Genomic DNA, 16,693 nt, shown 5'->3' on the forward strand with positions numbered 1-16,693 from the left:
ACTGCAATCTCCTCACCACGGTTCTACGAGACAGGCGTATGGCTTCCACTTCCCCTACTTGCTGTGGACAGAGTTCATCTACCAATATAATTAAGCATCGCTTGATGAAATTACCTTCGTTGAATGTTTTCAATTCCTTTGCAATTTCGTGGAAAATTTTGTAGCTAATTCTCATGGCCGATTCACTAAGTGCATTATTGTCATCCTGTTAATATATAATATGATATGATATGATATGATATGATATGATATGATATGATATGATATGATATGATATGATATGATATGATATGATATGATATATGACCATAAGTTAATACAACTTAAAGAAAATGTTTCTCAGGTACATTATATTAGAGTATCTATTCGATATTTATATTGCATTATAAGTTATAGTACATTTAGTAATATATAATTTTAAATTATACAAATATTATGATATATCATAGTATAGTATATTACAGTTCATGATATATAATATAATATATTATATATCATAATACTTGTATAATTTAAAATTATGTATTACTAAATGTATAATAACCTATAATGCAATGTAAATATGAAATAGATACTCTAATATAATGTACCTGAGAAATATCCACTTTAAGTTGTATTAATTTATGGCGTTCATTACCAACATATTTGTCATATTCAGTAGCATGTTGTAAAGAATAATGTCGTTGGATATTGAACCTCTTAATCAGTTGGAGTGTTTTATGACAAATTAAAAACTTTGCTAATCCACTGCTCTCTACGAAAAAGAACTCCTCCTCCCATGATACATTAAAAGCATTGGGAGTAGCGGGACGCTTTAGTGTATGAGCGGAAGCTCCGTCTTCAAAGTTCATCATACAGCAGAGTCACCACTGCACCGACACTGAATGACGTACAGTATGCATACGTCACACCGCTCGCGAGACCCGCTCTTTAAAGCACGCAGCGCTCATTTCTCAGAATCACGTAATGTGCCCAGCCCTGCTTTAGCCCATACATGGGCACAATTTTCGGTTACGTGAGGCACTCGATTTGAAATAGTTTGTTTACTAGGAGAGGAGACTGCAGAGTAGGATGGGAAATATAAACTGCTGTGACCTGCGTCACCTTATCGTAATCGCTAAGGCGGTCAGTGGCGAATTATTAGGAAAGCGCTTGGTTAACGTGAGAGACTCGAAAACTTTTATTCAATTTGGCAAATTAATTCGGCAGCTTTAATCATAAACCTGTTTACTGCTTCTCCGTCGCTGAATTGATTTAAATAACAGGCGAGAAATTGCGTAACTAGCCAATAATGTTCCACCACGTTGTCTACGTTTATTTTCTTGAATATTCTGGTTTTTCTCAAGATTACTTAATAGATTTGCACGTTCTCGACCTAAAATAATTTCAGAAAATCATATTTCGTTTTTTGTCCACACCTGTGGAGTAACGATCAGCGCGTCTGGCTGCGAAACCAGGTGGCCCGGGTTCGAATCCGGTCGGGGCAAGTTACCTGGTTGAGGTTTTTTCCGGGGTTTTCCCTCAACCCAATACGAGCAAATGCTGGGTAACTTTCGGTGCTGGACCCCGGACTCATTTCACCGGCATTATCACCTTCATATCATTCAGACGCTAAATAACCTAGATGTTGATACAGCGTCGTAAAATAACCCAATAAAAATATATATTTTGTTTTCTACGCACATTTGATATTTTTTTTTATAAATTTCTTTTGGAAATAATACGTACAAACAACATTTAATTCCTCGTAGGCTACCTTTTAATGCAGCGTGTTTAAGGTATAATGTAGTATTTAGTATACTATGCAAATGTTAAGATCATAAATTTTCTTCGGGGAATAGTACGAAAAATAACATTTAATTTGTCTTACCTTGTAATTCAGCATGTTCTTTATGACATAAGGAGTAATGTCGTTGTATATTAAATTTATTAATGCCTAATAGGATTTTCGAGCATAACAAACATCGTATGTTCTCCCCTTCTAAACAGCAAAAAAACTCTTCCTCCCATTTCTCATGAAATAATCGTTTTCTAAAGCGTACACACTGCTTTGATAATGTCATTATGCCACCACTGATATTGCTTATGAAACTGATATAGAACCTGCCCACTAGAGTTGGGTCGATTCGTTCATTCGAACGACTAATAATGAAGAATCGTAAGAATCGATTCGTGGTATCAACGAATCGTCGTTCAAAAGAATCGTAACGAATCGTCGTTCAAAAAAGAATAGTAAGGAATCGGCATGGTATCGTAACCCACGATTCTATTCGTTGTTTGATGTAACCTGTCAACGGACATTTCCGAACCGTGTCGAATGCTCCCGAGCGAGAGTGAAATCAAAATATGTACTGAATTTGTGAAGTATGGAAAATAATGAACACAAACCTGAAATTTGCATAGTTAAATAGAGATTTAATGCAAAAAATGTACTTCATAATAAGGTTCAGTTGATAAATTATAATTTAGAGACATTATCTTGGATAATTTTGTAGATTAATGGAGGTCATGCTGAATGGTTCCAGCCAATGAGAAAGAGGCAATCCAATGTCTCGCCTCTTATGCCATCTATGCGAGAGATGTAGAACGTTTTTGTTCTACGCGTGGTTTGCAATGGAAAGTGTCCTGTAAGTAGAGTTGGGCAACACGATTCTTTTTCAGAAGTCGATTCCAACGATTCAATCATACATTACGAATCGATTCTAACGATTCGTTCACGATTCTTCTCAGTCTGCGACTCCAACTATTCTTTTCAATCGTCAACGAGTTCACGATTCTTCCTACTCTGCGATTCCAACGATTCGTCAACGAACGACTTACAGGGCACTCTGGCGGCTCATACAGGTTGTCGTGATATCTATTCCATGATTTGAATTTCAGAATGACGCATGGTACAATAATTATAGTAATTTTAGACAGACTATACCTGAACACATAACAAAAGTATATTATTTTCTAGCTTTGTAAATTAGTTTAGTACTGGAAATACAAACTGAATACAACCTTTTCAAGATATAACAAATATAGCTGTAACACTTACTTATTATTACACTATTTGTTAATATTTCTTATTATATGTCTTATTTGAAACGTAGAACGCTAGAATTTACAAGTCTTTATATATTAAAGACTATTCCTCTGTTCTCAGAAAGGTAATAGTCTGTATTCGCAAACAATAACAAATTCAAGGAAGTATTTTTTACATGTCACGGCAGATGAATTAAGCTTACTTCTGAGCTCTTTCTTTACTTTGAGAGCTTTTACACTTCTTTCTTGTATTAAACTCTGCCTCAAGCACATAGAGTATATATGGAAGCAAAGAGTATACAGAATGTTTAAAAAATACGGGGCATAATTTCAGGTATGTCTTTCCCACATGTAGACAATCAAAATAGTTCATTACAACATGTGTCCGGAAATGCTGTATTTCCGAGTTATGGCCTTCACAACATTGAAATTCACCGGAACGTTTTTCATTCCTAGTATAGTTGCTAACGTTCTAAGAACTTACACAAGGCCATTTAAACTTACGGAAGAAATAAACTCGGTTAACCTTATTCGATAGTCAGGGCGGCACAAAGAGACAGAAGATGGTTCTGTTCCGGACTGCAGTGTATTGCACGTACCTTCATTATGGTGAGTTCCTGTCTACAGGTGTCGAGCTGGCTCTTCATCTGAGAACTCGTCCCTCGCTCCTCCGTGCAGCATTTCTGAGAATCGACCAGTTCAGCCTGAAGGACAGAAAGATATTGTCTAACTATCTTGATAGCTGGTCTCCCGATAGCGCCGAAAGTTACCCAGCATTTACTCTTAACCCTGCATTACTCAGGTGGGGTGTGGTCAACGAGTTAGATACTATAGAGAGGACAAAGGCTTCAGAAAGTTGAAGACAATCGAACATTGGTCCGCCATGTCTCGGTTAGTCAAAACAAAGGGGCGTGGCTCGGATGTTGTACGAAAAGACTGTGATGAAGTTAGTATTATTGTGAATTGAGTTACATATTAAGACTATGTTAATAAGTAAAAAGTAAAAGACACACAACACTTTACGTTTTATAACAGCTGTAGGCCTATGTTTTATTAGTTTCACTAAATATAGCCCAGATATTAAATGACAAGCTATACTGGATGCAACCAAAGCAAAGCACCTAAAGACGGATGAATTTAATCGGCAGAAGAAAAATAAATAATTTTTTGACTTCGTCACAAATTTAATTACCTTACAGCTAATCAAACCTAATATGAAATTATGTAATTCAGTGCTCACCAGGTGATTTCAAGAGAGACGACGTATGTAACTAATAGTAGTAAAATATAGGAAAGGTAGTGGCGAAAATTAAAAAAAAAAATATATATATATATATCCAGTAATTAAGTTATTGAGAAAAATTCATTTGAAATTGGAATTAACACAGAGAACTTTTGAAAACTGAAATTATTAAAACTACAAATAATCTCTTAGCATGCAACATAATAATTAAAGAATGACACTAATAGAAAGTTACTCGTGATCATAACTCACCACATTTATTGAAACGATAAGTTACTTACGATTAACATTGTTATCAGAAATAACAGGAGCCACAGCTAGCTACACTTCTTTTCGCGTGATGGAGACATCGTGTAGTCTAATATAATTTGAAACAAATATTGTCGCGTGATGGAGACATCGTGTAGTCTAATATAATTTGAAACAAATATTGTCGCGTGATGGAGACATCGTGTAGTCTAATATAATTTGAAACAAATATTGTCGCGTGATGGAGACATCGTGTAGTCTAATATAATTTGAAACAAATATTGTCGCGTAATGGAGACATCGTGTAGTCTAATATAATTTGAAACAAATATTGTCACGTGATGGAGACATCGTCTAGTCTAATATAATTTGAAACAAATATTGTCGCGTGATGGAGACATCGTGTAGTCTAATATAATTTGAAACAAATATTGTCGCGTGATGGAGACATCGTGTAGTCTAATATAATTTGAAACAAATATTGTCGCGTGATGGAGACATCGTGTAGTCTAATATAATTTGAAACAAATATTGTCGCGTGATGGAGACATCGTGTAGTCTAATATAATTTGAAACAAATATTGTCGCGTGGTGGAGACATCGTGTAGTCTAATATAATTTGAAACAAATATTGTCGCGTGATGGAGACATCGTGTAGTCTAATATAATTTGAAACAAATATTGTCGCGTGATGGAGACATCGTGTAGTCTAATATAATTTGAAACAAGCATTGATCTCACACGTGTCTCGCAACTAAGCAGAAGCTTTTGCAGAATAAAACTGTTCTTACATTATTTTGAACAATAATGACAAATTGTGTGCGATGCAAGTGCTAACTTTCCTCTTTGTTAACAAAAAGAGCCCTACGCATTAATAAAAAGAAAATTGGAGTAGGCCCTATAAACACAATAAATACTAAACTCTTGATGGTCAAACTTATTAATACAGATATTTCGCTTATGCTCAGTCCGTCTTATCTTATAATTCTCTGCGGCAATGGTGCCTGTATTGACAGGGTTTAATTATCCAGCAACGAATATTATGATTTACGGTACATTTCATTTAAATCCGAGGGAATGAGACATTTTTGGAAATTTTAAAGTCTTAATTATTACTTTTTCATTTATAAATCAGCTTTTTACAAAACCTATAGCGAAATGTTTAAATTAAATATTGATATATCTGAAAAATATAATACATGTACCAACTCGTTGCAGTATACCTTTGATAAGCACTCCTTGCGGAGACTGGCGGTACTATAGACCGCCATGTTTTTTAGGGAACGATCTATAGTACTGTTGGCCTCCGCAGGGAGCGCTTATCAGAGGTCTTTAGCCTCTCTATAGTATCTACACAGTCTACTATATACAGTCGCGAAGCTCAATGTGTAGTAAAAATGCAAACATGGGTAGTTGCCCACCACTAGGATCGCTACTATCGCCTCATCATCACAGATCTCTCCTAGCAGATGACAAAATATGTTACACTTTCGTTGTCGTGTTCTTTTGGAAAAATTAGCACCTTCCTTCCATTATTGAAATTTTAAATGGATAAAGTTCTTTTATTATTTTAATGAAGTATATTAAATTCCACCATAAACTCGAAAATACCTGCAAGAAATAGGTTAATATTATTTTTGTTTGTGCAAAACGAACTGAAATTTACTATAATCGCTTCACTCATTCAAGATTATAGCGATAATGAACTATGAAACCAATAAATATTAATTTGCATTTCCCTTTACAACAATAATATAATAACAATAGTAATGGAAATATGAATTAATGGGAGTAACTTACGTGTACCAGTACCTGTAGTGTAGGCTTACGTAGTTAACAAAGTGGGATGAGGTTAAGCAATAATAATCACACCAGAATTGGAAATAAAACGTGATCAATAAATTTTATTGTAACAGACTTGCTTTTTCTACATCTATAGTAAAGTAACAAATAAAAATAACAACAAAATTAACAGCTATAATTAAAAACATATCCTTTGAAAAAAAAAAGTAGGCCTAAGTTGTCTGAAAATGTACAATTATTCAAGGAATCAGCTGATACAGACGTAGAATTAGTGCAAAGCTTTTGTTTCTCAGCTGCAGGTAATAACAGAACAGGTTTATTTAAAACATCAAATAAAGTTCGAACTGCATTCCAGATTAATTTATTTTTGTTTTCATTCATAAATTGTGTGTTTTCGAAATGAAGAGAGCAAAACTTTATATTATTATAAAGATATGCTTCATTCTTTGTCATTAGATCTTCCCTCCTGCTGTTTATTAACCACTTTTTGCATCTAGAAGTAAAATAAGAAATAGATGTAAGGATTTTACTTCACGAGCATCAATGCGAAATACGCAACGACCTAGCACTCGATGGAAATACGACTCAGTCCACTCTAAATCCAAAGTCGACCGTGGACAGTCTATTGTTTCTAGTTGCTAACCGCTTGGAGCGCTTTATCACGAGATTTGCAAAAAATCACCTCAAGCTTCGCGACTGTATATAGTACACTGTGGTATTTATCTGTTGGGTGTGGTAAACCCCGGGGCGTATATTTCAACGAAAATCTAAGAGATGGAGCTAGTGTGTACTCTGTGCATCTGTATACCTTTCAATCACATCCAGAATAGTTCACTTAAGAAATTGTTTAAGTGAACTAAGAATAGTATAATTTTAATTGCGTTTATCTGATTTCTGAAACTTGCGGAAAAATATATTAGTTATTTAAAATGGGGTTTGTGAAACCTCACCTGAGCAACGGTGAGAATATTTACAACATGAGTAACGCAGGGTTAATGTGTTGAGGAAAAACCTCAACCAGGTAACTTATCCCAACCAAGATTTGAACCCAGGCCCGCTTGTTTTACGGTCAGCCATGCTAATCCTTACTCCACAGCGTTGGAAAAATTTGTCATACTTCAACACTTTCTGTCTGGTTCGAATTTAGTTAGCTACTTACTTACTTACTTACAAATGGCTTTTAAGGAACCCGCAGGTTCATTTCCGCCCTCACATAAGCCCGCCATCGGTCCCTGTCCTGCTCAAGATTAATCCCGTCTCTAACATATCTCACCTCCCTCAAATCCATTTTAATATTATCCTCCCATCTACGTCTCGGCCTCCCCAAAGATTTCTTTCCCTCCGGCCATCCAACCAACATTCTATATGCATTTCTGGATTCGCCCAAACGTGCTACATGCCCTGCCCATCTCAAACGTCTCGATTTAATGTTCCTAATTACGTCAGGAGAAAAATACAACGCGTGTAGTTCTGCGTTGTGTAACTTTCTCAATTGTCCTGTAACTTCATCCCTTTTAGACCCAAATATTTTCCTAAGAACCTTATTCTCAAACACCCTTAATCTCTGTTCCTCTCTCAAAGTGAGAGTCCAAGTCTCACAACCATAAAGAACAACCGGTAATATAACTGTTTTATAAATTCTAACTTTCAGACTTTTTGACAGCAGACTAGATGACAAAAACTTCTCAACTGAATAATAACGCGCATTTCCCATATTTATTCTGCGTTTAATTTCCTCCCGAGTGCCATTTATATTTGTTATTGGTGCTGCAAGATATGTGAATGTTTCCACCTCTGCGAAGGATAAATTTACAATTTTTATATTTCCATTTCGTAGAATATTCTGATCACGAGACATAATGATATACTTCGTCTTTTCGGGGTTTACTTCCAAACCTATCGCTTTACTTGCTTCAAGTAAAATTCCCGTGCTTTCCCTAATCGTTTCTGGATTTTCTCCTAGCATATTCACGTCATCCGCATAGACAAGAAGCTGATGTAACCCGTTCAATTGTAAACCCTCTGTGTTATCCTGAACTTTCCTGATGGCATATTCTAGAGCAAAGTTAAAAAGTAAAGGGGATAGTACATATTCTTGCTTTAACCCGCAGTGAATTGGAAAAGCACAGACAGAAGCTGGCCTATACAGACTCTGCTGTACGTTTCATTGAGACACATTTTAATTAATCGAGCATTTAAATAGCTACTTCTACGATAAAAGTGTCGGAATTTGTGTTTTATGGCTGTTACTTTACGTTGACAATAAAATTATTATAGTTTAGAGAAGTGCAATGTTTTAATAAATTTAATGAGAAAATACAGCATGTTTTATAGTGACTATTACACTGCTACTACGTCATACTACTTTTGACCAATAAAACGGTACGAAAGGACGTATTTCAACAAATCATGGCTGCTTATCGCACAATTTTATCACGTCCCTAGCATTTGTTTAATTTTATCGCGTCCCTAGCATTTGTTTCTTTGTTTGCCAACATTTGAAACTGCGCTGGTCAATATATATATAAATAATTACAAACCACTCCAGTCGATGCACAGCAGTTTCAAATATGACTCGCATTGGCATTGAAGAACAAGAATTAATAAAAATCACTGATCATATCTATGCATCTTCTGAAATCCGATTTACAAATAAATGAAGAGCACCATTCGGAAATCCTGAATAAGTTGAATGCACCCTGTAGGCCTAAATCAACGAGTTCCACTTCTATTACGCACACGTCCAATATGACATCAATTGAACCACCAACCACATTCAAATTTGAAAATTGTACATTCAATAATTATTCCTTTTAAAATTATTCATGTTTATTTTTTATGTCATCGTCGTTAATTAAAACTTATCTAACACTCGTGTATATTAGTTAGGTTATGTTGTAGCTTCTGATATATATTATGGATAGTCACGTATCAGAGATTGTTTAATATTAAGATTTATTGAAAATCATCTGTCAAGTGACGTTGATTACTGGGATTCGGATAATTGAAGTGGAATGTTGCATTTTAATAAAAATGAAACTGAATCAACAAAAGCCTTCTTGACTAGTAACATTACCATCGTGTATATAGATAGAGAACTTCTCGACGAGAAGGCATTGCTCACTACTGCCATCTAGCATGCATCTAGCGTAATATTTGTAATGTTGAGATGGTACAATAATAAATTTGAAGACAGTTGTATTTTCGTAAGTCAATTAATATTTTATTGTATTGGAGTACTTCGTTACTTCTAATCTTTATATACTTTCTTCTAATCGTATAATAGCCAATTAAATCCCACTCGAGTTTTGATTTTCTCTAGATAAATCAAAACGTCTAGTGAGATTACTGTTGAAAAAAAACTTTTTACTATTTTTAATGTTTTTAGCTTTCTTGACTAGTAAGCATCCATACAGTTTAATGAATATTGTATAGTTATCACAATTGGTAACAGAATTTTTTTTTTATTATGTTTTATTTAACGACGCTCGCAAATGCAGAGGTTATATCAGCGTCGCCGGTGTGTCGAAATTTTGTCCCGCAGGAGTTCTTTTACATGCCAGTAAATCTACTGACATGAGCCTGTCACATTTAAACACACTTACATGCCATCGACCTGGGCCGGGATCGAACCCGCAACCTCGAGCATAGAAGGCCAGCGCTATACCAAGTACGCTACCGAGGCCGACTTTTTTATTGAATATATGCTATTTCAACACTGCTTGTATTTGTCGATGGATTTCAATAATATAGACGCATAAACAAGACAATGAAACCCACCGCATAGAATCAGAATAGTGCAGAGTGCCCAATTTATAAAAGATTTTTTGTGTCATAATTATTGTGTTATTTATTTTATTAAGGTAAGCCATTCGTAAGTGTGCTTTCATTACGAAACTCGTTCATGTTATATTAATATACATATTCCACAAACAGTAAACATACATTAATATTTTGTATTTTAATTTTTAATTTTATCGTGATTTATAAAGTTGGTAAGTATACTGAATAAACATTATTTAGTATTTACTATTTCAACAAAACATTGTGAAAATACATAAATACAAAGTATTTGTGTAGGCCTAATGCTAAATATCTGATTTATATTAGGTTTACATTACACTTCATTACATTTGTGAAATGGCTCAACTTCCGAAATATTATAATGACTAGACTTCGTGGAATTGCCACGAGAATCGCAAGGTTTACTGCGCACGCGATATAGACTGTATGAGAAGGAGGCGTGCAACGGATGGAGTATGCCTCTGATGTAAACACTAAGCAGTATACTGCGGTTACAATAAAACCTGTACCCCGCATTCAAGAAATATAATGAATGATCATTGAAGTAGGAAATGTCTAAACATGTAAATACACAATTTATTTTATAGTGAGATATATTAACTCTTAAAATTCAATGTAAGGTACTCACATCATCCTTGAATATGTGCATTGCAGTGAAGAGTTACGTATATTTTGAGCGACTGCAAAGTAAACCTCCACCACTGGTCACTTAAACAGTTTTTATTTTGGGAAATATCACAAGATGTAATACGTACATATTTGAAGAACGGAAAATTACTACTTTTTAGTACACCATCTTCAGATGTCTTGTCGTGACCTGATGGTACATCATTTATAGTACGAAGTTGTGAATAGGCAGAATTTTTAGCAATAATGTTTCTCAACTTACATTTCATTTTTTCTGAAATTAGTGAATTGTTATTTTGGAAAACGGTTTGTGATACTATATTCACTATATTAAGGGCTTCTGAGAGTTGTAGTTTAGACGATTCTAACAGGATGATGCTTTTGGACACGATTTTAAAATTAGAATCAATGAACAGAATATCTTCCAATAGCTGTTGAGAAGGCAATGATTTTACAGCTGCAACAGTTGAACTGTCTGTGCTATCCAATGCATCAATTACCTCCATTATTTTGCCGTAATGTTCTGCATAATAATTAACAGCATCCAACCACGATTTTCAACGGGTCAAGACTGGCTGCGGGGGTAAAGGTATTCCAGGGGCAATTGTTTGGAACAGCAACACTCTCATTGTAGTATGTTTGATTGAATTCTTGTCTGCACTGAACAAATGTTAAACTTTGACTATTCCAAACACAGTAATGCAAAAACAAGTGCTTACATAGGTATACATTAGCTGTAGCTGCTTTATCTATTTGGACCGGTCACAACTCTTTACATGAACTGCTTATATTACGAGACCGGGCGGTCGCTCACCTCCTCTATACTACCGTACATCGGCAACCTGATTGCATGCTGCGTGTGGCAATTCAACGAAATCTGATAATGACTATTACACTTTTACTATGTAACACTACTTTTGACCAATAAAACGGTATGAAAGGACGTCTTTCAACCAATCATGGCTGCTTATCGCAAAATTTTATCGCGTTCCTAGCATTTGTTTAATTTTATCGCGCCCTTAGCATTTGCTTATTTTTATCACTACCCTAGCATTTGTTTCTTTGTTTGCCAACATTTCAAACTGCACTGGTCTGGACGTCAAAAAAAAAAAAAAAGAACAGAAAATTACAAACCACTCCACTCGATGCACAGCATTTTCAAATATGACTCGCATTGGCATTCAAGAACAAGAATTAATAAAGATCACTGGTGATATGTGAAGAGCGCCATTCGGAAATCCTGAATAAATTGAGGGATACACCATGTACATCAACGAGTTCACTTCTTTTACGCACACGTCCAATATAACATCAACTGAATCACCAACCACTAAAACATTCAAATTTGAAAATTGTACTTTCAATAATAAAATTGTTTCTTTTAAAATTATTCATGTTTATTTTTTATTTCATCATCGTTAATTAAAAGGTTTCTTGTTTATTTCATCATCCCAAATTAAAACTTTTCTAAGACTCGTTTATATTATTTAGGTTATGTTTGTTATAGCTTTTACTATATGATATTATGGATAGTCACGTATCAGAGATTGTTTAATACTAAGATTTATTGAAAATCATCTGTTAAGTGACGTTGATTACTAGAATCCGGATGATTGAAGTAAAATGCAAATGTTTTAATAAAAATGAAACTGAATCAACTTGTAACTAGTAACTAGTAACCGTCCACAGAGTTCAACGCAGATTTCATAGTTGGCACAACTGATAACAAGAAAACAGCTAGCGTAATGTTGAGATGGTACAATAATACATTTGAAGACAGTTGTATTTTCTTAAGTCAATTAATATTTTATAGTATTGGAGTATTTCGTTACTTCTAATCTTTATATACTTTCTTCTAATCGTGTAATAGTTAATTAAATCCTACTCGAGTTTTGATTTTCTCTAGATAAATCAAAACGTCTAGTGAGATTACTGTTGAAAAAAAAAAAACTTTATACTATTATTTATGTTTTACTGTAAGAGAGGTCGCGTATGTTCCGTGCACATTTCGTTATGCACGGAAAGCTATGTGGACTCCCAGAGAGAGAGCTTCACCTCGCTCGTGTCTTGAAACTAACTACCTTGGTGAAGGGGATGGAGCAGGTTCACCCTCTTCCGAGTGACGTCATATGAGAACTTCACTAGTTCCACGTATAGGCCATTCGGTATCTCGTGAAACGTATCACAGCGTGAGGGGAAGAAGAAAGTGGACTGGAAAGCTTCCCTTCCTCCCCATGCTTCCACTTGCAGCTCGCTTACCCCCACCATAAGATTCTTACATAAGCCTATACTACCTGTGTTTCGGTGAGTTCCTGGCGACAGGTGTCAAGCTGGTTTTGAAGAAGGGAACTCGCTACATGCGTCTCTGTGCAGAATTTCTCAGAAGCGTTTTCGCGCTACAACACAGATACACCGGATGACTGAGAAGGTTGTACTCAAACTGAAAGAACTTACAAAGGGATGGAAATGCGTGCATACAGAAATTGTGGTAATGGAATTATATTAAATGCTAGGACATTCAGGACATTCGATAAGTAATGGCAACGGTGCTGTAAATCAGTGTGCTCTTGTACTAGGTAATAGAGCAGCAATTGGTTCATAAACCTGCAACATTGAAAGTCTGTGGCTATTTGCGATTTGTAGTAAACAGTACAGCCCTAAAAGTACGAACAAACAGTAGCGGCTGGTGGTCAAAATAATGAGTGTGCTACAATCTCTATATCGGCCTACTGTATACACTTATATGTATTTATCTTAATTTGGGACTCGCCTAGTGACGAAATGTGGAGTTCCTTCCTACTGCAGAACTTGTCAATTACCTGGTGTTAAACGTTAAACCCCTCCATCTTGGACATCATACTCTTTTCTATTGACAGTATTGCAAGAGCAGTGAGGCGATCCTGGGACATAGTGTTCCTTAAAAACGTTTTTACGCGTTTCAAGCAAGAAAAACATCTTTCTGGCTCAGCAGTGGTCATTGGTGTTGTAACCAAAATATTTAACAACTTCGTTACTTCACAGAATGGATCCCGTGAATTGTTGGAGACTATGTTTTGTAACAATTGAACAGCTCCATCTATATTTCGGAAGTCGGAACTTCCGTATAGAACTCCAAGTTGTGTCTTTAACATTCTTTTGTTCAGTACAGTATAGCTGTTGACGGCAACTTCAAGTTCGCGTTCAGGAAAATTATGCAAAAAATTTCCAAAAAATTCGCTGTTTAACAATTTTGTTGCGTCTAGGTAGCTTAAAGATTGGAAACGATGAGTAGTTTCCTGAATTATACGGTTACATACCTCCTTGGCATCAATTTTCTGGGATTCAATTTTCCGTCGCTTGCAGAGTGATTCTGGAGGAACCACAAAAAACTGTTAGATGGCAGCAGCAGTCGAACATTTGAATTACCAAATACATTGTACATAGTTCCGAGTTCCTCCACAAACAAGCATTCTTTCCTTACGCTTTACTTTTGCAATCTCCAAGCTGTGTTGTGCTGAAGCTGACTACAGCACTTCCCCGCGTAAAAATAGCCAATCAGAGCAGATATTTCAGCTTCGCACATGCGCATTAACTGTCTACATTTTCATGTAAGTTTTGAGTAGCACAACGAACCCCCTGAGGCACCGAAGAGCGAAGACTAAACACTCTATAACGCGTCATGAACATAACCACGGGAAATTGTCAAATGGCAGCTCAAATACTATGGCATTGCAAACACTTTATTTGAGCAAAAATTATCATTGTGCTGTAGCACTGTAGCACATAAGGACGGGCCGCGCCTGCGAACAAAGGTGCTCCATAACAATCAACTTGCAACTCAGTGCTTTAGGACATTACAAGAAGCCTGTGGGAGAGAATTCGTACCGTACTGAACTATTCTAACTCGTTAATGAAGACTGCATTGTTGTTGTCGACTTCCACTCTGAACTCTACAAAAGTGGATGAAAGGAAATAGACTTTAGAGATCTGGAGACTCACCGGACGCATCGCGATGCTCTCGAGGGCGGCGGCAGCGCGGTTCTGTGCTTCTCCGATGCCACGCACCGCTTCCAGAAGGTCTCCGTTCTGTCTCTCTGCCGCGTTGAGGGCGCTGAGGACGGAGCCCTCGACCAAGTTCTGTTGTGTTGCGTTGTTGACCATCTGAGTGGCGAGTGAGAAGAGCTGCAGCAACAGCAGCTGCAGGGGGACCGGGACTGCTGCCATCTGCAATCAACACCACAGTGTTCCTCATCACTTTCTCAGCGCCGTAACGTAGGCGTGTCTTTAGAGGCTTCTGCCACAAGCCTCGTTCTGAACTGTCCATCCTGGAATGACTGTCAACAGTGAACTTAATGTGTGTAAGGATCGGAGTGAAACCAAATGTTACGATATATCGTTATTATAAACATATAGGCTAGCGATGGGGAAAAGGGGTGGAAAGAACATCATCAGCAACTTACTCACTCCACCATCTAGAACAGCAAGGTCAGGCGTATTTCGTCATTTCCGGGTTTGATTGTTTACAAGGTGAGTGCAAAGCTTTGCAGTGGCGAAACCCAGCAGAAATGCGATGTAATAGTTGCGTTGTTATAATCCTGACCTGAACTAATAGGGTGCTGATAAATGCTAATAGAACGAAGCACACGTTTACATTTTAGTAACTAAAATGTATTTACATAAATAGAACGAAAATAATAATTGCGTTACTTCATTCGGTAAACAGATAGAATGAGTAATGAACAAAGTAAATAGAATGCAAAATACTTTTCTTGCACAAGACGAACAGATAGCATGAATAATTAACAAATATATAAATAATGTTACAAAAGAAACAACAATATAATAGTAATAATAATAATGAAAATGATAATAATAATAATAATAATAATAATAATAATAATAATAATAATAATAATAATAATCTATACTAATAATAAATCTGTAGCCGAAATTTTTCCGGTAATTTTCGATTTTCCAAAAATAATTGGTACTAACATATATAATTAACCACCCTGAAACCGAAAATCGCTTTTTTGAAATGTTTATGTGTATGTCTGTCTGTATGTTTGTTACCTTTTCACGCGATAATGGATGAAAGGATTTCGATGAAAATTGGAATATAAATTATGTTCGTTGTAACTTAGATTTTAGGCTATATGGCATTCAAAATACATTATTTAAAAGGGGGTTATAAGGGGGTCTGAATTAAATAAATCGAAATATCTCGCTTATTATTGATTTTTGTGAAAAATGTTACATACTAAAAGTTTCTTTAAAAATAATTTTCGATAAGTTTTATTCCTTGAAAAATTTTGATAGGACTGATATTTAATGAAATAAATGAGTTTTAAAATTAAAATAACTGCCATCTAAGGCCGTATAATGAAATAAAAAACAAATTACTTCGTCTATAAGGGACCTTGGACAGCAACAATCGAAAGCTATGAAAGATAGTCTACAGAGAATGTTTCTGTGTTTGTATGAAGTAATATCGGAAGCTAAATTAACCGATTTGTATAATTAATTATTATTTCACCATTGGAAAGTATAGTTTCTCTAGATGGGCATAATGCTATAATGTTATTACAGTAACTTCTGATATAATATAATATAATATAATATAATATAATATAATATAATATAATATAATATAATATAATATAATATAATATAATATAATATAATATAATATAATATAATATAATATATGTAATATTATATAATATAATTTAAGTTATTTGAAGGGTTCAGAACCATATTGGGCCAAACGCCATTTATTGAATACGTAGAAAATAAGGGTTAAAATTGAGTTATTACCATAATTGAATGGAAACCTATAACAAGTAAAATAAAGTATACACATTAAATCTAAATGATGTCAATGTTCATTAAACTATGGTTGCATGTAATAAAAATTAGAAACATGTTAAAGGAATTGTCATTGCACCAATGAGTGGTCTC

At 35.3% G+C, this 16,693-nt stretch overlaps 2 protein-coding genes across 4 annotated transcripts in view; both read right to left on the reverse strand.

Annotated features, from left to right (window-relative positions):
• Positions 1 to 16,693, reverse strand: part of LOC138692223 (26S proteasome non-ATPase regulatory subunit 10-like) — a 60,493-nt gene that overhangs the window by 31,330 nt on the left and 12,470 nt on the right. The window lies entirely within an intron of this gene.
• LOC138692221 (26S proteasome non-ATPase regulatory subunit 10-like) overlaps positions 1 to 16,693 on the reverse strand; it is a 30,051-nt gene that overhangs the window by 1,118 nt on the left and 12,240 nt on the right. Inside the window, exons 2-4 of one of the 2 annotated variants that reach the window (XM_069815350.1) lie at positions 14,732 to 14,956; positions 13,048 to 13,149; positions 3,627 to 3,731 (exon numbers count right to left, since the gene is read on the reverse strand). In XM_069815350.1, the coding sequence (XP_069671451.1) occupies positions 3,627 to 3,731; positions 13,048 to 13,149; positions 14,732 to 14,956 (432 nt within the window). The remainder of the gene's footprint in view (positions 1 to 3,626; positions 3,732 to 13,047; positions 13,150 to 14,731; positions 14,957 to 16,693) is intronic. The other variant, XM_069815351.1, reaches the window with a different exon arrangement.

This window comes from Periplaneta americana, chromosome 16 (genome assembly GCF_040183065.1).
Source record: "Periplaneta americana isolate PAMFEO1 chromosome 16, P.americana_PAMFEO1_priV1, whole genome shotgun sequence".
Classification (NCBI taxonomy): domain Eukaryota; kingdom Metazoa; phylum Arthropoda; class Insecta; order Blattodea; family Blattidae; genus Periplaneta; species Periplaneta americana.